Source organism: Amphiprion ocellaris, chromosome 22, assembly GCF_022539595.1.
Source record: "Amphiprion ocellaris isolate individual 3 ecotype Okinawa chromosome 22, ASM2253959v1, whole genome shotgun sequence".
Lineage (NCBI taxonomy): Eukaryota > Metazoa > Chordata > Actinopteri > Pomacentridae > Amphiprion > Amphiprion ocellaris.
The window spans coordinates 18,619,227-18,641,810 of NC_072787.1; the positions used below are offsets into that span (position 1 = coordinate 18,619,227).

A 22,584-nucleotide genomic window follows, 5' to 3' on the forward strand; every position below is an offset into this window, starting at 1 on the left:
TTTTTTCAGGCAAATTAACCAAATCTAAGCTGAAAATTGTGATAATTCATCAAACTCACCTTATTCTACACATTTAATTTAAAATTTTGCTAAAGCTAAATGTATGTATAATGTAATATCTATAAATACGGACTTTTAGAAGGACTGCACACTCTGGTCACACAGTGAAGACAGAAGACAAGATGCAAACAAATTGAAAGTGTAAGTGGTAACATATCTACATGTACAATCACCATTTTTCCGTATTAGTAAAAATGCTGTACATGCTGATTTAATTTTTTTCTTCTCTTTTACTCTTTATGGCATTATAATTGTGGCAGGCAGCACAAACAAGATTTCAGAGTTCTCTCTACTTCTAGTCATGGTTGTACTGTTTCCATAGAGGTAAAGGATTTTATATTTGAGTGAAAAATGAGCCCGGAGTTAGTGAAAATGTGACAAGAGCAAGAACGCCCCAAAACTGCTCGGGGTTCAGAGGATTAAAGCATTTTCAAGTGTAATCCTTCCAAGTTCAATAAATCTATGCTCTGTTTTCCTTCATCACTCCCCTCCCCCCCCGTCCATCCACAGATTATCCCTCTGCTCAGAACTTGTACCTGCACACCGGAGACCGGGGCCGGGCTGGAGGGCAGGGCGGCTGTGGGCAGCTTCGTGAGCAGTGGGTTGGGGGGCGTGCAGCTGGTGGGGTGGGTGCTTTTCCAGTAGGCCTCCAGGTAATCAGCCATATGCTCGCATGCGTCCTCCAGCTGGTTCTCATCGAGGATGATGTCAAACATCTCCTGAGAAAGTTGAGACGGGTGCAGTACGAGTTAAAGGAAATGAAACGGAGATGTGACAAGGTTGAGAAAAAAAACAGGTGGAGCTGTTGTGGAATTTCACAGTAAAAGACTCTGACTCTGGGCCTGTTTTGAGAAACCTACAGACATTTGAAATAAAAGTTAAACGTAAAGAAATCCTACTTTTCTTTGCATATTAAAAAAAGCCAGAGCCATGTTAGAAACAACCCAGTGGATTAACTACTAAACAGCATTAGGAGAGAAAATCTTAAATGGTAATTCCCCAAAGATATCGAATGCTATTTGAATTAAATTAAGCCGGTACTTTCACAAGCCTGGGGTGCTTGCTTCATTTTCTAAAATAATAACTAAGCTGATTACAGAGGAACAGAAATAGAACTGGCAGGAATTCCAATGCTTAAAAAAAAAATCTTCAAATTCAGAGATGCACAAAACCAAAAGCGGAAAAGGCGACACTCTTAGTTTTAATTAATAAATTAATAATTTGGGTTCAGTGTGGACACTTACAGGTGGGCACTGAGCCAGCTTGTCGGCAGCCACCATCTGGACATTGAGGTGTTTGGCCTGAGACTTTCCTCTGGACTTGATGAGCCGCTGCAGCACCTGAAGGCAAATAAGGACAGAAGGCAACAAGGTCACGGCTGCTTTGACAAAAATTAATTAGGGCTTAGTAAGGGCAATATCCAACCCTATGAATGTTAGCTTTATTTAAAAAAAAGGTTGATCTTTTTAAGCTGGTTTATCTCCTCCACTACATTATAGTTATCATCTGACAGCTTTAGCTACAAGTAATAAAGGATTTTACATTGAAATCAAATGAAAAGTCTACATAATGTATTGCACGGTTACAGACTAAACAGGTGATTTAAACGCATTTTAACTCATGACCCAGTGTTTAGTTGGGATCCTTTGTCCCTGTGAGTTGTTATCGGATCTCCCGACGAGACATTTCTTCTTTAAACATCTGAGATGGTTTCATTTAAATAATTAAGACTTAACAGAGCTCCCTCTAGAGCCACAAACAACTTTAAACAACTTTTTACACATAAACAGCAGTATTATTTAAGATCTTTTCACAGACTAATGTATAAAACAAACGTAGTCCAGCTTTAACAATAATACTAATACAATATTTAATCATATACCAGTGAAAGAAGCATCTACAGGAGAAATAATTTTCATACTTGAACTGAATTTAGCTGATAATACTTGTGTGCTGTTACTTAAGTAGAGTTTAAATGCAGTTTGGTACTTTTACTTAATTAAATGAGCATTTCTTCAACCACTGCCTAAACTTCTATATTAAAACTTACAAAAAAACAAAACACTGCCATTATCCCTCTAAGGCTAGCTGTACATGAAGTGGCAATAAATTGTAATGAGATGACAGGTGATAAAGAGAAATTCATCTTTTCCCACTCTGAGTGTGACTCACTCCGCTGCCACTTTGATTTAAAGCGAGCATCTCATTCCCCTTTAGTTATGCTTTCTCTCATTTTCCTTGTTACCCAAAAGCCTGTGGTTTTTTAAAAAAATTTTTAAATTGATCACTGAATCATGAGCCTTTTTTTACACTTGCTGAAGGTCGGAGTGATGAATCAGCAGTCACGTCTGCCATGCTGGATTTAAAATCACAGCCAGGAAGCAGCTCAGTTACAGACAGACAATACGAGCAGTGACAAGACATGACGACAAGCCACACACAAATAAGCCGGCGGAGCTGACTAACACTTGAATGGGAGTAGAGGGAACATCGCCTCAGCTGTTTTCATTCGTCACCCTGTCCTTATTTACCATCACAGCGTACGCACACAACACACTTGCGTTTGATTTCCTCTCTTTTCCTTTGATCATCAAATAGGCTAATTTTCCTCACCTTGGGGGAGGTGATCTTGACGTAGACGATGATGGGGGCGAGGGAAGTCTTCCCCAGCTGTGACGGGTGGTTGATGGTGTCGGCGTCCAGAACCACCAGCTGTAACGTCCGGGCCAGTTCGAAAATCCGCTCGATCTCACTCTGGACTTCAGCTGAAGAGAAAAGAAGTGGTTTGGATTTGTTTCTATTATTATTTATTGCCTTTCAATGAAGTTGTATCAACATAATGCATTATATTGTGCAAACAAGCTACTGACGTTTAATTATTTTATACAGAGGTGTGAAAAAGTTTTCAGACACCCCATACATTTGCATGTATATTACATTAAGAATCACTCTTAGGTCTTCAAGTGCAATTTCTTTTAGTACAATCACAACCAAAATACTAAACAAATCCTAAAAAAGCCATTAAAAATTGAAAATTGATTGGTTCCATAAAAATAAGAAATGTTGAGCATTGGATCATTTTGGCAGAATTTAGTTTTGTTAGTTTTTCTTGTAAAAAAAATTAACAAAAAAATCATATTTATTTGTTTGTGTCTGTCTAATGCAGCCACACCTTTTGAAACACACAAAAAAAATTCCACAAATATTTCATGATAATATTTGAGATTGTACAAAGATTTAAGGGTGTCCAAAAATGTTTTTCCACCACTGTATATGTTTTTAATATATTTGCTATATTGTATATATATGTATTAAAAACTAATGTTCTCTGTCACCAAACTTGCATTACTTTTTTTTTACAACCAACTCTTCTCTGACTCACACACAGAAAACTCACCACGCTGTCATGTCTCTTCTTAATGTATAAGTATGAATGACAATATTTAGAGAAGGAGAGATTATCATTTTCAGCTATTTCAAAGTTTGAAATTGCTGTTTAACCCATTTAATGTTAGGATCACAAACATTAAAAAATAGATAAATATAGTAAATATGGATCATCTTCTTGGACATTAAGTAACACTAACGGACTCAAAGTTGTCATGGCTCCAACAACCAGATTCACCATTGTAGTTTAGTGTTTGATAATTAACTAATTTGCAAATTAGCACTAAACACTGATGAGGCTGATTATACATGAAGCACAAACATTATTATTCATATTTAATAATCATATTTTGACCAGATAACTGAAAAGTTAAAGGATCACCAAGTGATTTCAGTTTACCTGTAGAGCGACATGAATGTCATCGTCACTAGCATGGCTAAAAGATGTGTTTTAATTGTTATTAAATACTTATGACTGCAAGCCGCCCACAGGCTCAACCACCTCCACGTTGTTTCTTTATGTGCCCATCGGTTGTAGAGTGTGTGTCTTTAAAAAATCTGACTGCATTGTATGACTAATTTGCTGCTCTGCTTCCATCTTTCTGCTTCATGGAGGCTTAAATATTCAAAAGACATCATGACTTTAGGCTCAGAGATTAATAGCTCTGAGAGGAGCGGTGCGTCACATTATGTTATCTCTAACAAATACTGACTGTTACAGCATCCAAACCCCACTCCAACAGATGACACTGTGACTACAATCCGACAAATATCACAGAGAGGCACAAGTCCCAGACTGACAGAACTCGTGGCCAAGTTTCATGACTTCCAGTCACGACAAAGTCTGAAGTAAACTGATAAAACAAAGACATTCCAACCTAACAGCTCATTCAAATTCTCATTTTCCTGCTAAAATATGCCAGAGGAGTGAGATAACTTTAGTTGTTTCCAACGCTGCATTTTCCTGAAATCATTTATTTTATCTTGAAGTAATTCAGCTTCAAGTCAACGTCACTTTTGAGTAAACGAATACCATGAAATATGCTGACATACAACGGAAACAAATGCAGAAATCCTGCTTTTTTGGCAGGAAAATGATGACTGTAAGATACATCAGAGACCAAGATGACTTGTTAAGATGGATATTTTTGGCAATTTAATAACTAAACAGATATATATATATATATATATATATATATATATATATATATATATATATATATATATATATATATATATATATATAGTTGTACATAGCAGAAATCAGCCTTGTCACCTCTGTTTGACTCAGGAATCTGTTTCACTCTAGTCACATCTAAACCCCAATCAACTTCAGTCAAATTAGAGAGGTTCTTGAACTTGTTATCTGGCACTTATCCTCAATCTTTCATTCCTAACAAAAGAAACCAGCTAAGGCCACTCCGGGTCGTCGGGAGTTATCATTACCACTGTCAAGAGTTTCTTTAATCATTTCCTTCCTTTTCCACGTAAGCTGGTCTCCTTGAAAACATTATGAATCAAAACACCAGATGTTCCCAGGCGTTGTGGAGTTTTTTTTTTTAGCAAACTTACCCAAGTTTGAGCGTGTGTTGGAGCGTTCGATGATGGCGTGCTTGCTGGGATTGTTCAGGACTGAGCGTTTGGCAAGAGAGATGTCTGCCGTGACGCGAGTGATTGATATTCTGGTATAAAGGACACAAGAAGGAATTAGTTAATCAGATAGTATGGATGTGAACTGATAGGGGGCGTAAAGACAAACACTTGTTGTTACCGTATGTTGCAGTTTTTCTCCATTACTTCAGCAAATTCTCTGAAAAATGCTGCAGTTTTTAAAGCATTAGGAATAATCACAACATCAGTTTATACAAAGCAGGCTTGCACTCACTTAAAACATGGAACCCATAGGTCGAAAACAAATGCATCTACCAAGGTATCCCTGCCTCTAAAACATTTGTCGTGATCATTTCTTCAATAAAATTGGGACAAATGAGTTAGAAAGTTCACAAAAAATATGTTTCTCTTTTCATTTCTCATAGAGACTTAGAGAAGAAGTCTAAAAGTTGAGTTGGAGGTTCTATACATCTTCTATATAAATGGTATTTATCAAATCAAGAAACAAAAACTATCAAGAAGAAGTCTGTTCTCATGCTTTTCAATGTCGATATTCCATCAGAAGTGCTCGTCCGATGGTTAAATTTTTTTCTTTTCCTTTATAGAATATGTACTTCTCTTTTATGTTGATTAGGTTTGCATACAGTTTCGATATACATGTGTAATGACAAATAAAGATATTCTATTCTATTGTATAGAGTGCATCCACACTATCCCAAAAACAAATTTGGGAGGGATGTGTTGGACAAGATACAACCCACACGAGTCCCTGGTTTGACTCGACCAAACCTTTGCTGGAGCATCTTTTCTGTCTACTGTGCTTTCTAAATGAAGGCAAAAAAACTAAATAAATAATCATGTGCTTTCTGAAAGTACAATCTGACATTCACACGGACTTCACGCTGTTATGGGTTGACTGTGCAGAAGTTGTCCTTCTCTGATGTCTATCTCCTCCATATTCACGAACAAGGTTACATACAGTATGTGAAACTAAAATCTGACTTTTTGACATCTTACTGATTTACCTATCTGATATCACTTCATTTTTTCAACATTATCACACTAACACTTTGGACATTATATGAAGATGAATGTTCTTGATACATATGGATCCCATGTAGAAGCAACAACAGATACATACGCCGCTTTGACATTATAAACTGTGTATTTGTGAATGGCACACAGTGTTTTAAGAAACATTGTTGCCATGTAAAAAGTAGGCCAAAGCAATTAAGAAAAACTAACAACAAATCAAAGACAAATGACCAACAGCAGAGTCAGAGAATTGCTTGCAGGCGTAAATTTGGAAAAAAAATAATAAATAAACACTTTAAAAGTAAACTATTCTCTGCTGATGTCTGAGTGGATCGTAGAGTTGTGCAACTTCATGGCCTCTCTGGATGGAAGGATGGACTTAAGTAAGGAGAATCCTGCTCTGCTCTAGGGCCCACTATAGCCTATTAAGGACATGGAGAGGTCCTATTTAAAGCAGCAGCACACATCTCCAGGCCAAACAAACTTGTTACACACTCCCTCTGCTAACCTCGGGGGACAGATAAATACCAGCCTACAGACTTGGAGAGAGGAAGAATGAGGAAGGAAACATTTTAAAAGGTCACAGGGAACTTACCTTCCCTCGAATCTGTGTTTCAAAAAGTCAAACAGTGCTTTTTGCATCATGTCTGTCACCTGTCGGAGGAGAATTCAGGAGACATAAAAGTTAAAGATAACACTTTGCGATAACGAAGAACGTCAGTGTTGTGTTTTGAAATGTCAAAGTTTTTATGCACCTCGTAGCCCTTCAGTGACGGTCCAACCAGAACCACGGGCCGCATGGAAGGCACAACGTCGTACGGAGGAATGTGTTCCGTCTTCAGAGAGGAGATGAAGAGGAAGAAAAACAGTTACACACATTTATGGCGACAAAGTAAACACTCACCATCGTAAATCACTTGAGGGGTTGGAACAACAATGAACGAGACAATTTAACAGCACTGGAACACTGTGAACCATGAAACGGGAAGTCTCAGCTGGCCCGACTAAACACAAACACAGTTCTGATTTAAAAATTTGGCAGTTTGCTTCGTAAATTTTAATGTCGCAAATGTCAAAGCAGGTCAGAATAAAAGATAACATTTCATGACGGATCAAGACTCTCGTCTCATGGTTCTGATGTTGCTGAATAAAAAGGGAACCAAATTATAGGAAAAGTTAGTCGGGGGAGGAAAGAAGCTAGAGTGGATCAACAGAAGCTCTAGAACTGAGCAACTAGAAGAATTAGGACACAGTTAGAGAAACTTGCTTGCTGCAGGTTAGGACGAAGTGAGAGTTCAGTTTGTGGAGCAGCCTGAGGTTTAATAAACATTTAGATTCATTGTAGATATGCCTCATTAATAGCAGTGCAGATACTGACTTTATAAAATCGATCAGTACAATTCATGATGCCCTTATTGAATGTTTTATGTTAAATGAATGATGATTTTTTTTTTTTAAGCCTTGCTTTCTAAGACATCCTTCTTTATATAAACTGGACAAAAACATATTCTATTCAAAAGAACGGGACATTTATATGGAATGTGTCTCTTCAAGAATCATGATCATGTTCATCATATATCCTGGATTTAAGTCAGATTTTCACTCCTTGAAGCCACTGTTTTTTGTCGGAGCAGTCTGTGTAGGTGTTAAATTCTAAAGCATGATAAAAGGGTGTTTTTAGTGGCAAAATGTATTCATTTTTAAGCATTGAGGTTTAATTATTTTAAATGTAGATGAAGTACAACTCTGGTTTCACAACTATAGTCTGTAACAGCAGAAACTGAATCATTTAGGTCATCTTAAGTAACACTTAACTCCTCTTAAATATGACCATTTGCCGATTTTCTTTGTTGTATGTGGTGCAAATTAAGTGTCGATAGGATTTGAACTGTTTGTCAGGTAAACCACGACATTTAAACTTGAGGTACAGAACGTCTTTGGCAGTGTGAAACAAACATAAACAATTTCAACGTGTGCCTCAGATGTATGCCTGGCTGTAAATTGCTTTCTTTTCTAGACTGTAATCCGTCCACTGAACGGCAAGTTTCTTTTTTATGCGGTAGCATCGGAAATTTTTGTTGGAATCATACAATACACAAATACTAGCATAAGCATTGCATTTATATGCACATTTGTCATGTATTTGCACAGCTCAGTCAAGTAAAGACTGTAATTGATCATGAAAATAATTGTTTTTTGCAGCCATATTTGAAATATTTTCCAAAGCAAATGAAAACATATGCTGCTGTTTCTAGTTGCTTTCATTGGCGCCATATGTAAGTGCTCAGAACAAAGTAAATTTTGTGTAATTTCACATCTACCATGCTTGTACATTCTCTGAGGAAATACATTCCTGTCTGCATCTGACAGCGAGGCAGTGAACCTGATGTAGCTGTGTGTCCCAGGCGTCCGGTAGAGCAGCATGTGTGACGGATGTGCGGATATGTTGGCACGCTGGAGGAAAATGAAAGTGCTTTCACTTTCTTTTTTTAAAGCAATATGAGTTGTGTAGTTATGTATAATCTAAGTGGATGCTCTGTTGGAGGACACACAGCTGGGAAGCAGAGAGAGCGTCCAGCTTGACCTTCTCTAGCTACTTAAAAGGATTGTTGATTGTCACCACAGAGTCATTTTCTCAATCCCTTATTTGTCCTAAAGATCCAGCTGCTCTCTCAGTCTGCCATCTTTACAGTAAGTGTTTCAGTAAATTCATTTTGATTCTTTTACTCATCTATTCACAACATTTTCTTTCTGTCTAACATTCACTGTCGTCACTGAGCTTCCCCAGGGATGTTGTGGGAACTGATGCACACTACTGCTGACTAACACTGTATTAATGAAAAATGTGGTTCTGTTGAAATACTTTAGTTAACCCCTGGATTACAGGGTCACTTTAATCATGGGAAACAAGGCCTTCTATTCAACTATGTTTGCCTGAAAGATTTTGTACACATTTGAAATTTCTGCACTATTCTTGCTGCCACTGATAAAAAATATGAGTAGTTTAGAGTCATATGTAAATAGTAATATTAATAGTGTGACATTTTAGGAAATACACTTTGTGTTCTTGCTGAGTCAGATGAGAAGATTAATAGAACTCTTTCTGTCTGTCTGTTCAATATGAAGTTGGAGCCAGCAGCCTGTTAGTTTAGCAAAAATGATGGAAATGTGGAAACAACTCGCCTGGCTTTGTGCTGAGGAAACAAATTCTGCTTACCAGCACCTCACATGCTCATTAATTAACATGTTACATCTTGTTTGAATAATCTATTTAATAACTTAAGTGAATAAAAACACAAGTTGCAGTTTTATGAGGGTTACGTGCCCAAGTATTTCTTGGTTGTTGGGCAGATTTTATGACTTTTGAATACAAAACAGACTGGCTGTTTCCCCAGTGTTTTATGCTAAGCTGTGCTAATTGTCCTCTTATTGCAGCTTCATACGGATGGAAGACTGGACAGAGGCATTAATCTCCTCACCTAACTGTCAGCAAGAAAGTGAACAAGAGTATATGTGATCTTAATAAAAAAGTGTTCACACTGAGGTCTCGCTTAATCAGGCTCACAGGTTTACTTACAAACACAACACAGAGGTTTGCAGGAGCAGTGAGTAGGGAAAGAGGTCAGTACAGGGGGGGATTTCTGCTCAGGAAACAGAGTTTGTACAGTTCAGACCACGGAGGTCATCTACAAACCCTGCTGTGCCTGTGTACAGCACACCAAGACTTACCGACTTCTGCTTCTGCTTAGCTGTGGTGAGACGGAAGAGGAAAGAGAGACAGGTTAAGAAAGGGCATGCACGCTAACAGCGGAGTGCACGATGAGGGACTAGGACAATGGTGTAGACACACAGGACGGGCGCTGAGTGAGGCCGAGCAGCCACAGGCATTTTATTCAGAGCCGTGCGGACGGACAGAGAAGAAGAACAGGGTGGGGTTGTCCAGAGTTTACCTTCTTAAAGAAGGGCATTCGTTTCTCTTTTGCTAGGGGTGACATGACAGTGTTTGGACTGGCTTTAGGGGAGCGCAGGTTGACCGGAAGCTCATTGTCCTCGGGGTCTAAGCCTGTGGCGTCTATGTCAATGGCTACCCACACAGACAGACAAGAGCATCGTCACACAGAATTCAACACAGGAGGTCAAATGTAACGGGCTACGTTTCACATCGACAGTAGCACAACATGTAGATACTACACGGAAAGAAACATGTAAAAGTACAGTTATTTCAACAATAACGTCTAACGTTAAACAGATGTTTAACAGAGGGCAGAAAATCTGAAATATCTGATGCATCTTACCTTCAAATAGGTTTCAATGGTTTAATTTTGGTTTGAAAGACCAAAGAATCTATCAAGTGCAAAAATGGACTGCTAATGTTTGTCTGTGAAGCTACTTACCAGACGAAGGAGGAGTAGATTTCCGTGAGTTAGGAACCACTTCACCTAAACTAGATGATGAGTTGGCTCCCAATTTACTGAAACAGAAATTATTTTTTTTGTCATGCAAGATAAAGTAACAAAATATATTTTAGATGATCTCAAAGCTAAAGTAAACAGCTTTTTACCTGGAGTGGAACTTGCCCTGTTTGGCTCTCTGCTCCTGGAGGATACGAGTGTTTTCAAGCTTCACTGGACTGGGGATGAAACCGATTTCACAGCCTTCTTTGACAAGGCGTCCTATCCACCAGTCATTGTTGAATTTCTACACACAGTAATTCAGGACAGTTATCTTCCTCTGCTAAACAACATCATTTTCGTCAGCATGGATATCCTGAATAACATCTGTAATTGGAAAGGTAGCTGCTCACCTCTTTGACATGGAGGAAGTCTTTAGCCTCAAAGGAGACGGCCATGCCTGGCACGGGGACATCATCATCATGACACGGGCTGTAGTTGACATTTGTGCGGACAGCAAATGCAACTGGTTTGGTCTACCAAAAGGAACACATGAGGAGGATAAATGAAAATGTCAAACTGCGCAAAGGATATAAATGATTCTAAAAAGCAATTTTATAAATGGAAAAAAATCAAGTGCCATTACGCCAGAATATCCGCATTAGGAAATGAGACTATTTCCTAAAAGTTGAATTTTTGATCTTTTTGTGCACCACTGGTGAGCTGTGATTCTTATCTTTATGCGAGGTATAAAAATAACCCTGAGTGAGAGACACAAGCAGCCTCTGACTCATCCAGACTTAGTTTAGTCTTCTCTCCACAAATGACTTGGCTGCTGCACTCTCTCCCTGCTACACGCTAAGGCACTCACCTGTTACAATACAGAAGGATGCAACATGCTAGCATTTGCAGCAATCGCTGCTTCAACACCATCAGTAAAACGAGACACTTGAGTAGCACAAACAGTGCTTGTGTAAATGGTTCATAAATCAATCCGACAATCTTTACAATGGCTGAATCAATACTGACCTTCCTATCTGATAACTGCTGCCTTTCCTCTGGGGACAAATAGTCATTGAGATAATGCATAAAGTTAATGAAACATTTCTTGTGACCCCACAGGCTGTGATATAACAAAATACACTGCTGACTGTTCACATACTGTACGAAACTTTTTTTCACTACAGACATTTTGTTTTTTGCACAAAGCAGGAGCAAATCTCCTCGCCCCCGGTGGCACATACAATTTCTGCAAAAATAAATAAATAAATCAAATCTCATCATGAAAAAAATTCTAATGGGACAACAGTATGCTGGCAGACAAACACCAAAATAGTTTCTGGATTTGTGTTGGAAGGCTAGAATATCCACTTAAGACACACATCCTTTTAAGAATTACATAAAATGCTTTTGGACATAATCTGGAATGACGACTGTGGCCACAACAGTTGGCGTCATGGTCATGCCCTCACCAGATTACATTTGCTCTGCCTTTGATAGAGTGACAAGCATGACAGAAGTCAACTGAAAAGCTAAAAATTAATGCACAGGGATGCAGCTTAGAGTAATCTCCCAGCATAGACTTGTACACTAAAATATTTACCTGCACATAAAAGAGAGCAAGATGAACAAACTTGTGTGTAATATTCAGTCAAAATGAACCCACTAGATCAGAGCTTTGATGCTCTAACTCAGTTGGACTTTATACAGATTCTGAAAAAACGCTTTCAAAGTGCAATGAAATCTGGCCTCCTGTAGCTGCTTTCATCATAGTCCCACAATCTGATTTTCTCCAAGCAACCCAAAAATAAAATGCATCAACAGACTGAAGTAATTTCCCACTACAGCTTTAGTTTTGTGTCAGAACTGCACATAAAGTATAATAAAAAAAGTAGCGGTCTACAGTATACAAGTATCAAGTACTAGTACTTTTAACACATCTTAAAGACACAGAGGTACATGTTTATTTGTTGTGTTTTGTTTATTATATAAATATCCACTTTTCAGTCAACTATTTTCATCTTAAGCAGCTAAATGCTCCACTATGTTCACTTAGCAGTTTCTAACTATATCTGTCCACTGTTTGGTGCTGGGCAGTTAGCCATAAGTTGTTTTTTTTTAGCTTGTTGGTCACAAAGATTAATGACAAAGTGTTACTTGCCAGCCGTGCAATCAAAACAATGAGCTACACAAGGCTAATAAACATACATAGAGCAGAAGTTGAATGCAGAGTTGCATGATAATTCTCCGTGGCTTGATATGTTTCACATTATACATACTTATCTGATGCACTGGGAATTTAGAAATAATCAATTAGTGGAGCTTTAGAGCAGCTTTAAAGTAGCTACAACTCTGCTTTTTCCACATTTTAGCAAGTTTTAGGTCACTGTTGGTTTTCTTTACTGTTTTGACTGAGTCTCATTGCTCTTCGGGAGTAGTTTTTTTGTTGCAGCATGCATCTGTTTTCAGTGAGAAAGCTGTAAAAACGTGCTGTTCTACCTGCTCAGCATTAAACAGCAGGATGACACAGTTAGCAACTAGATGGTGAAGGCGGTGGGATATTTGGGAAACCTAACTAAAGAGCCAAAAGGACAGTGAGGCTTACATTTAACTTGGAACACACACGTGAATCCAAATGAATGATAATGTTGCTTCATATGTGCTGACAGTATTGTTAACAAGTTCCCCATATCAGATTTAAAAGGTGAAATATGTCAGTGCTGGATTAATAACATATTTCTTCTGCTTCCCAAAATCCAAAACATTTATTGCAGATTAAAAACTACAGGTGGGTATTTTTCTTGCAGCACTTGGCTATTCACTCTGTATTCTTTCAAGAACAAGCTCCCAACTGAGGGAGTAATTCATCAGCAGGCTCCAGGAGCGGCTTTAGGGATGACGATGTTCTTCATCATGGTTGTCGCTGTCCACTAATGCCTCGTTGGAATACAACAGGTGAGAAATGACGATGAAGGATTATGGAAATAGTACATTAGTAAAATCCTACTGGAATCATTTTCCTCATGCACACAGCAATGTAAATATCCAATGGAGGGATGGTTGTAAGCTGGAGTATGTGTGTGCGACATCTACATTGAGGAGGTCGTCCAATCCAGTGTGTGCATTGCTGGGACCTGTAGAGGACACAGAGTCCTTGGTGTTTGCATACACTGAGTCACATGGCTGGCATGAAGGTATGAGGTCCATTAGTATACGTATACATACGTGCGCTCTCTCAGTTGTCTCAGGGACCGCTGCCTCTTTCCTCCCTCCCAGCTGCTCTGTTTGCCTTCATCCATCACGGCTGGCTGTCAGATGAAGCTTTCTATAACCTTAATGACGTTTTACAGAACACAGCGATTGCGTACATGTCTTGGCAGGCCACCTTGTATCACAGGTGACCGCAAGATCTGTACATCACGGCACCTTTACACTACTGTGCGGTATCTCGTCATCTCCTGACCGAGCCCATACTGCTCTGGTGCTTCTTACGTAACCGGGCCTTCATTATGGATGCCATATTGACTGCAGTGAGGGAGGGAGAAGGACAGAGGCGAAGGGTTAGAGACTCAGTAAGAAGCGAAGGGAGGAGGGAGGAAATGATGGGGAAATGGAGAGGAGATGGACAAAAGGATAAAGGACAGAAAAGGAGAGGAACAAGATGTAGTATAAAATAATGCACAAGAGGTGAGAGAAGGACGCAGACTAAGAATAAAACACAAGATAACCGACTTAAGAGAAACCCTGTCTGTAACTGGGAAACCTATGAGGCCGCATTGTGGTCCACAGCCAATTAACAGCCCACGATGCTCGTCACAATATCGCATCACATCATGCATATTTCATTGGATAATACCTCCCAGTCCTCTCTTTGCTTACACTGACTGAGTGAACACCTGCCCTTGCTTTTGCTAATTTACTATGTAACATGCCAGAGCTTTTACATTAGCAGCATGCACATGATCTCATGCTATAAATCAAGATTCCCACATTGTTTCACCTTGAAAGCTGTGGATCGATTTGAAATGAATTCTCTCCTTAGCTCATGCACTGGCCTTAGGCTGTACTGAGAGCCTGTAAAATGTATTATTATACGTTATGAAGGGAGCCATAACCCTCATTAATTTAGTGTGGGAAGATATTTCTATAATTATCCAAGGTTGCTTGAGTATATTGTATATTGCAACCATTGCAGCTGCCACTAATTGTTTCTATTTGCCCGGAGAACATGGTTGGAGTGAAATTATGGCCTTGTCCACGCTAAAATGGACATTTTTCAAGATGTTTAGAAATCGGTTTCCAATCTCTCCACTTTACATGTCTACACGGGTGCAACTAATCCAGAGTTTTTAATATCTTCACTTGAGAAGCCGTGAAATAAATCTCAGCTACTCAGTTCACTTTAAAAGCCTTTTGGGGTGCAGATGACCCAGACATAGAAGAAAATGCTTATATCAACAATAGAGGAACTGCTTCACTTTATTTACCTCATCTAATTACTATATGCAAGATCATTTAAAAATGACACTTATTTTCTGATCTAAAACCATACACAACAAGAAAAGCACTCAGAGAGCACAGTACTCTGCCAAGGCTGCTCGGTCATTGTATCGTTTCCAATGGCTGAAATCTTGAAAAAAAATCGTAGCAGAAATCACGGCACTATAGAATGTGGTCATTTAAAAAAGATGTACCCACAAACAAAATGACCTTGCACTGAGCACAGGAGTGTGTTATGCATGTGTACATTATGAACAAATTACCGAATCACGTGACCTAAATATGTAGCAGGCGGCGGAAATTGATGGAACTCAGAAACACCCCCCAGAATTTAATCAGCTGTTCCTTATATCATTTTGGACAGGTATGTCCCAATAAGTCCACAGTGGTCGGTTTGTAGTAGGATTGCAATCATGTAATTGTCAGCACTCAGCTGATGTAGCGTTCACTTGTTGTCATAGTTACAGTGACACTGTGCCGCTATCTCACAATGATGCAGAAATCTTTAACAAGTCCGTGGATCCAGACTATAAGCCGCATCACTGCCAAAATCTATTCAGGTGGTCCTTGTGTCATTTCTGGCCTTCCCTGAAAATTTCATCCAAATCCGTTAGTTCGTTTTTGAGTAATATTGCTAAAAGACAAACAGACAGACAGACAGACAAACCAAGGCCGATCGTCACATAACCTTGGCGGAGTAACAAAAAGTTGAGGAAGCACTAACTGTAACATTTAAACCTGCGGTAACTGTTTTTGGTCACTTGGAAGGAGTGGCACCATGCTGACACAGCAACATTTGGCTTATTTGCACTCTCCTTTTAGCTCGACTCTTATCTCCACATATGGGAAATACATGGCTCTTTAACTGTTAAATTCTCCACTTTGTTCACCAGCTAGTCTCTAACTTTGTCTTATTTTTGTTGGTGCTGAGCAGGTTGCCTGCTGCAGCTGAGAATTTTGTGATGACAGTAAAAATTAATCAAAACAGCAGAACAGGAAAGCTGAAACAATGAGCATAAAGATGGGCAACTGTGCGGACCGAAGGCAAGATGTTTGGTCCTGAAATTATCAGAGCAACCTGTACAACAATCATTACTGTGAACAAAAACCACGTCATTGCATGAAGTTTCCATTCTCATGAAAACGAATTCTAAACCCTTCACAATACAAATAAAATAAATTAACCCAAAGTTATAATATATAACCTAGAATTTTTCCACCAGAAAATATACAGAGATATACCTCTACCCTGGATTTGTGAGTACTCAATGAATGTTTCATATTGCACTTCCAGAAATTGGTAGATTTGCAAGACAACCTTAATGAAAACAACTGTAAAAAAAAAAAGTCAATGCTGCTGAGGTCAAGATATGCCAACTATTCATCCCTAATATGGGTGAAGCACAAAAAACCTTGAGTCAGTCACTGCAAGTCTTCAGGCCAAGCAATGGTAACATCTCTTGTCATCATTCAGGTTATTCTTCTGTTTTTACTGGCTGACTGGTTGTCCTGCCAGTGACTGCTTTAATTGATTTTGATGTGTAACATCAGTGGAGTGCTCATTTTATGACACTTAGAGAAAGACAGATGGTGTTAAGTATGTGTTTATATGTAAAACATATGAATGAGCGTATTAGGGCGATGAAAAGATACCGTTACAAGCGTCAATCCTGTCCTACTACTTCCAAATATCAGTGGTATGTAAGGGAAGTTATTGTGAATTACAGCCCATAAAGGCTCGCAGTCACAGAGTCTGCACTTTCTCTGACCCCAGCCTGCTCTCTCTCTGGTGGCCAGACCACTGAGAGGCTATTTTCTACTAGTCATCTGTCATGTAAAATGCCAGCAGGGATAATCTATGCCAGGTTATCTATAAAGCCAACCTATCTTTTTAATTAGTGAGTCAGAGAGGGTGACTCTGGAAAATATCAACATAGATCTGCTGGAATGATCTGTTTTTGCCATCTACGAGCTGCCCTGAGACACAGCGCAGGAGGAAAATGTCTGCTCAAATGGATGGACAGCAAAAAGCTTAAGGCTTACAGCTAATGAGCAAACTAGCTGTTATAGACACTAAACACCCAATGAAAGACAATAAACCCATTTTCCAGACACTAGAGCCTGAATTAATATTAAAGAATAGAGCTCTTAAGTAGGAAGAGAACAGAATGTGCACTGAAGATAGCCGAATAATTCCACAGATCAAAGGCATAAATCTTAAACAGCGCCAGCGATTTGAGTGATTTTGTGGAAGTGAGCTCTGATTGCAATTCCTGTCGCGCAAAGGCAGGCCTGCTCTGTCGTGTGTGTGTTTGTTTATATGCTGCTAATTGTGGCCCAGAGCAGAGCAGAGCAGGCGAGGCTTGGCCCTGATAAACAGTGACGCTGAGCCCTCCGAGGCCCCTAACCTCTCACATCAGCAGTACCTAAAAGCCTTTTTCTTCGAGTGAGAAACAAGCTGACATGATCTCTAATATTGTGCTCCTCTTATAGTCTTTTAGTCAGCTCAGTAGCATTGTCTGCTAATCTAGAGAGTGAGATGTGAAATGGATATGCCAAAAGAAGTAGACATTTGCTCTTACTCATGTTACACCAATTTTATACCAAAACTTTTACCAGATTGTTTTTCTCAGTGCAAAAATCTGCAGACCGTTTCCCTTATATGGCCCTCACTGAAATCTGACTGGTGATCTCCTATCAGAAAATAAGAAGGTAGCCGAGTTGCTTGTTATTACAAAAGTAGAAGGGAAAAAAATGTGAGCCTCAGAAAAGAAACCAAAAAGGAAGCAGGCTCAGTTTTTCAATAACAAACAACCAGTGTAAAGTTTATGTTTCAACTTGAGTGATGCCAGCCATCATTAATTCAAGCATAATAAACCCAGTTTTTCTCAGTACAACACATATTTGTATTTCTAGACTTTTGGGGACTCTTGCTATTGTATTGCAGCAGTGTTTTTTATCGATGTTTGTAAGCTTGCAATCATTTTGTTCAACTTCTATGGCGCATTACTGCTTCTGCTACTTCTATGTGGGTATACTAGAGTGAAACCAGTGGCAAGAATGGGCACTGCATCACTAGTGTGCCTGGTACAAACAAAGGGGCACCCACTCATTTAAACATTGCTCCATAGCTTTACTGGTGGTCAGCAACACAATGGGATAGCTTTGAACTTCAAAAAGCAAAGCAGAGCAGTCAAAAAGTTAAAAAATGTCCTCACTTCCAAAGTATAACACTCTTACTCTCGCTACAAACACACAAACTAATGCTAATTACTGGCAGCTCTCCTCAGTGTCTGACACTCCGCTTGGTGCAATATTCAAAATGCTCCTGACACACCCTTGTTAAAACACATAGAGGCCAGAGGGCAGGAACTGGATAAAGTGACCTTAGCGCTGCTGGGTTTAGGATACCAACCTTGGCCTTGTCAAGCTGTGCCTGAGCCTGTCGCTCTGCCTCTCTGCGCACTGCCTCCTTATCCTCCTCCAGGGACACATCGGAGTCTGATGGACGGCTGGTGTAGGAGTCGGCCGAACCCTGCGGAGACACAAACAGCAACACCTCAGAGACGCAAACTGAAACACCGAAACTTGACTCTGTCCATTTGGATTCACACTTTAAAAATGACAGGTTTTATAAGCCAAGAAGCAGCAGGAGTCGCAGCAACTCAAAGGCATTTAAGAAAACTTAATTTGCTTTTTCGCTTACTTTTGAAAGAAACTTGCGGTTGTGCAACTTACAAATGTGCAAACACCCCCACACAGACTGAAGTGTTAAACTCAGTTACTTTCATGAAATAATGAGCACAAAGGCTGCGTTCAATGAATTGAGCAGGCATGTAATTCTGCTATCAATCACAACTTGAGGAAATCACAAGTGCTGCTTGAATCTATAGCGAATTATGGACACTGTATTTAATAAAATAACATCACCGGCAGCTCTTTGTCTATCCTCAGCTCTCTCTCAGCTGCTCGCCTGAAGATTTGTTGTGATCCTTCTGTGACAAACTGAGGAAAATGTTGAGGAACACCAGGTCCCAGTACGTCTCTGTGTGAAATGTGGTTGCAACAGATCTACTCATAAACATGCAGACTCACACATACCAATACATGCAAGAGTACTACCTTGCACACACTCCTACGTACAGTGCACGCCATCACATGCAAACTCACATCGCATATGCTGTTATATGCCGCATTGAAAACATATCGTGAATAATTAAGTAGATAAAGTGATGCTTTCATGCAGCTGCCATATAGATTCTAGTGTGTATGTTGACTTTTATAAAACCACTCTGCCCAGTAACTACACAAAGACTGAAGTTGAAAGGAAAAAGGAAAGTCTTCAGGCTGACTGTGTAAACTGTATAACAGATGGACAGGATATCTTTATTTTATGCCTTTTTAGACAGAAAAGAAAAAATCACTGACATAGTCCAAAATAACTGCACTCTGTCAGTTATGAAAGCAACTTCAGGGGAAAAAAGGGAAAAATACGCTCCGTAAACTCTCTTTGAGTATTTATCTACCATTTTTTCGGAATTACAATGAAATCTCTGTAGTTTATTAATTCACAATTTAATACATTTAGAGGTGTAATAAAATATGTGATATTTGCTTAGCTGGGCTAGTTAATTAGCTAACTTTTAGTATGGTATAAAAATAGCTGCTTTAATTTCTATGATCAGATTTAGCTACTAAGATGTTATTGATCAAAACTGATGAGCGGGGTAATGCAACTTTAGTTTAGCCTCAGCTGCTAAATAATTAATTAAATTAATTGTAATTTAACGGTTTGCCTTTGATCTTAACCAACTTTTGACTAAATTTTAAATGAGTTGCTATATGTTAGCTTTATTACCAAAATAAACACTGAAATGCTGATCAAAAGCAAATGAAAATGTGAGCTCACCCACTGCACTTAATGAGTTACACATCACCAGCAACAGAACATCAACACTAAAGGATAAATGTTAAAGTTTCCTTTTGGTTAAACCTATCTAAAAATAAAAAAAAAAAATAATTAAATGAAAGCATTTCAACTGAGTTTTGTGTAGGAGTATGTGTTATTCAAAATTTTGACACCAAGATTTTTATTTTTACTGCAAATGTATTTCCTCTCTAGATCCTTTCTCACTCTCCTTGATTACTAATGATCGGTTTTGATATCAGCCCAGAAAAATAAAATCGTTCAACCACTAACGTAAACAACAGGATAATTCCCTGTTGTCCCAAATCAGTTTCAGGCAATAATCATGATATAAGAATGTAAACAAGGGTTTTTAAATAAGTGCAGGCAGCGTGAGTCTTATCCTTACCTGCACGCTACTATGCCACCCACACAAGGTCTTCCATTCATCTCACTGCACCATTACACTCTGCTGTCTGAGTTAAAAATAGCTTCCTTCACTCTGTGCCTGATTAGAATTACCCAGCCATCACATACATACAAAGGAGGACTATACCTCTCCCTCCTCTCCACTTATGCTACCTGTCTTGTGTATAGTCAAAACAAGTGTTACTGCCGTAGACAATACAAACTTATTCATATTTATGTCCTTCATCTTACACAAAGCCCTTCTGCTGTCAATCACCTCTGTTTACTTTGTACCTGAGATGAAAAACTCATTTGAAATCAAGCTCATTAACTATCCATGGGCTGCTTTTGCTGTCATCACATTCATGATTGTGTTCAACCCCCAATGGCTTTCAAAACATCAACAAACATCTAGACTATATGTCGCGTCTTTGGGAGTCTTCACACTGCTCAAGCTGAAAACGCAGCACTTCCAAATGAGGGCATAAATGTCCTAAATTGACTATTTACTGCAAATTATACACAGTCTCATGAGCTACGTTTGGCCTTGAAAAGTGCAGGTGAACATAAGTGCCCTGCTATGATTATTCCATCAGGTCACGGTTAAAGATGGGGTGTGATGAAAACACCGTCCCAGTGGGTCAGAGGGAGGCGATATGGAGCTCTGCCCAGAATCTGACAGCCATAACTGATAACAACACCCAGTTTCTCATCATCACCAGGCGATATACAACTGTGCCACGCTGACCCCAACACTATTTGCAGATGGATGCAGTGGAGAAACACAGACTTAATGCACGAGACACAAGTGCGTGAACACAAAAACACACCAACTTTCATGATGGACACACACTCAGAAATCCCCTTACACAGGCATCGGAGCTCTTGACGCGACCTCCTTTGGCTCGTTTCAGCAAGCGTATCCAGGTGGCCTTCATCAGCCACACTGGTCATTCAGTGTCCTGAGCCACTGCCCCCCCCTGCTACTACTACAACTACACCTAACTGCACTGCTGTGGTCACCTTTGCACCAGCGCTGCAGGTACGACTGCTCTGACTACAGGTACATTCAACACTGTGGCTACATCGGCAGCTGGTTCCTGTTACACCTTGGCTGTAAATGCTACCGTCATTTCTGGGTAAATAAAAAGCTTTAGAGTCAGAGCTCCTTATTTTGCTGCAGCTCCAGCTAGCTCTGTTGCTGACTGTAGAGCCACAGCTCCTGCTCCCCCTGCTGCTGCTGCTGCTTTTGCCAAAGATGGGGAATCCACAGGAGCTCTCTGCCCCGCGCATAATCTCAGCAGCTCTCTCCCCGTCTGCCCCAGTCTCCTTGATAGCCGGAGTGCTCTGACTGCCGCTGCAGGTGCTGAGGCTGACTCCCGGTATGAGTCAGGCGGCAGCGATGCTCCTCATCCTCTCCTTCAAAGCTTTGGCTCAACCCTCAATGTCCTCCTCTGCTGTAGGCTCCCCGTGCTCCTCCACAAGCGATGGGCAAAAGCGGCTTATCTACGTGAGTCCCGGTGTGGCTGCATGTGACCGACTCTTCTCTTGATGCTAATGAGGCTGCCGCTGCTGTTTTTGAGGTGCTGCAAGCTCTCCCTTTCTCACTCTCTCTGTCTCAGCCTGTCAGTGTTTGTCCTGCTCATTCCCGTTCACAAGCTCTCCTGTGCTACTTCAGTGATTCTGCCTCTCTATCTCTGCCTCTACCCACCCCTCCTTCTCCTCCTCCTCGTCCTCTGTCACTCCCCTTGTTTTTTTTCCCCTCAGTTACCCCTCGCAGTCAATCCATCTGCTCATTGTGTCTCTGCAGTGATCAGTGCTGGGCAGTGCATGTGCGATATGGACACTGTTTATGTGCCAACAGTGCATACAATTTTGGTGTCTTTTACACGTAAACACACCGAGGCTGACTGATTTGGGGAAAATATCAAAGTGTGTCACAAATTTTGTGATTTAATTTCCAATGTAGTATTAAGTCAAGCTTCAATTCATGATTCGTTGTGTAATATATTAAGAAAAAATGTAATGGAGCATTACCGTGTGAGATATTATCAAAAGCGTGACTGTCACACAAGGAGGAAGGCATGAATTTGAAAAACCACTGACATGAAAGTCAATGGTTTGATATGGTTGGGGTTAGACATGCTGCATATTGTCTCATAACATACACAGCACTACGGTCAACTCAGGTTGTCTTACACCATTTTTTATAAATAAATTTGATTTTAAGATGTATATTGTAATTTGCAGCTATTCCGATTTACCAGTTGCATTGCTTACAGTCTA

The 22,584-nt window shown here is 39.7% G+C and overlaps 1 protein-coding gene across 9 annotated transcripts in view; it reads right to left on the minus strand.

Moving 5' to 3' along the window:
- Positions 1-22,584, minus strand: part of cacnb2a (calcium channel, voltage-dependent, beta 2a) — a 70,920-nt gene that overhangs the window by 4,846 nt on the left and 43,490 nt on the right. For 6 of the 9 annotated variants that reach the window (XM_055007014.1, XM_055007017.1, XM_035958177.2 and 3 more), the window contains 11 exons: positions 18,400-18,519; positions 10,898-11,020; positions 10,655-10,791; positions 10,488-10,564; positions 10,044-10,177; positions 6,849-6,929; positions 6,689-6,747; positions 5,020-5,129; positions 2,674-2,825; positions 1,305-1,400; positions 597-779 (listed from right to left, as the gene is read on the minus strand). In XM_055007014.1, coding sequence (XP_054862989.1) covers positions 597-779; positions 1,305-1,400; positions 2,674-2,825; positions 5,020-5,129; positions 6,689-6,747; positions 6,849-6,929; positions 10,044-10,177; positions 10,488-10,564; positions 10,655-10,791; positions 10,898-11,020; positions 18,400-18,519 — 1,272 coding nt within the window. Of the gene's footprint in view, positions 1-596; positions 780-1,304; positions 1,401-2,673; positions 2,826-5,019; positions 5,130-6,688; positions 6,748-6,848; positions 6,930-9,822; positions 9,843-10,043; positions 10,178-10,487; positions 10,565-10,654; positions 10,792-10,897; positions 11,021-18,399; positions 18,520-21,167; positions 21,973-22,584 lie in introns of those variants that run through there. The other 3 variants (XM_023292306.3, XM_023292308.3, XM_055007016.1) reach the window with 3 other exon arrangements.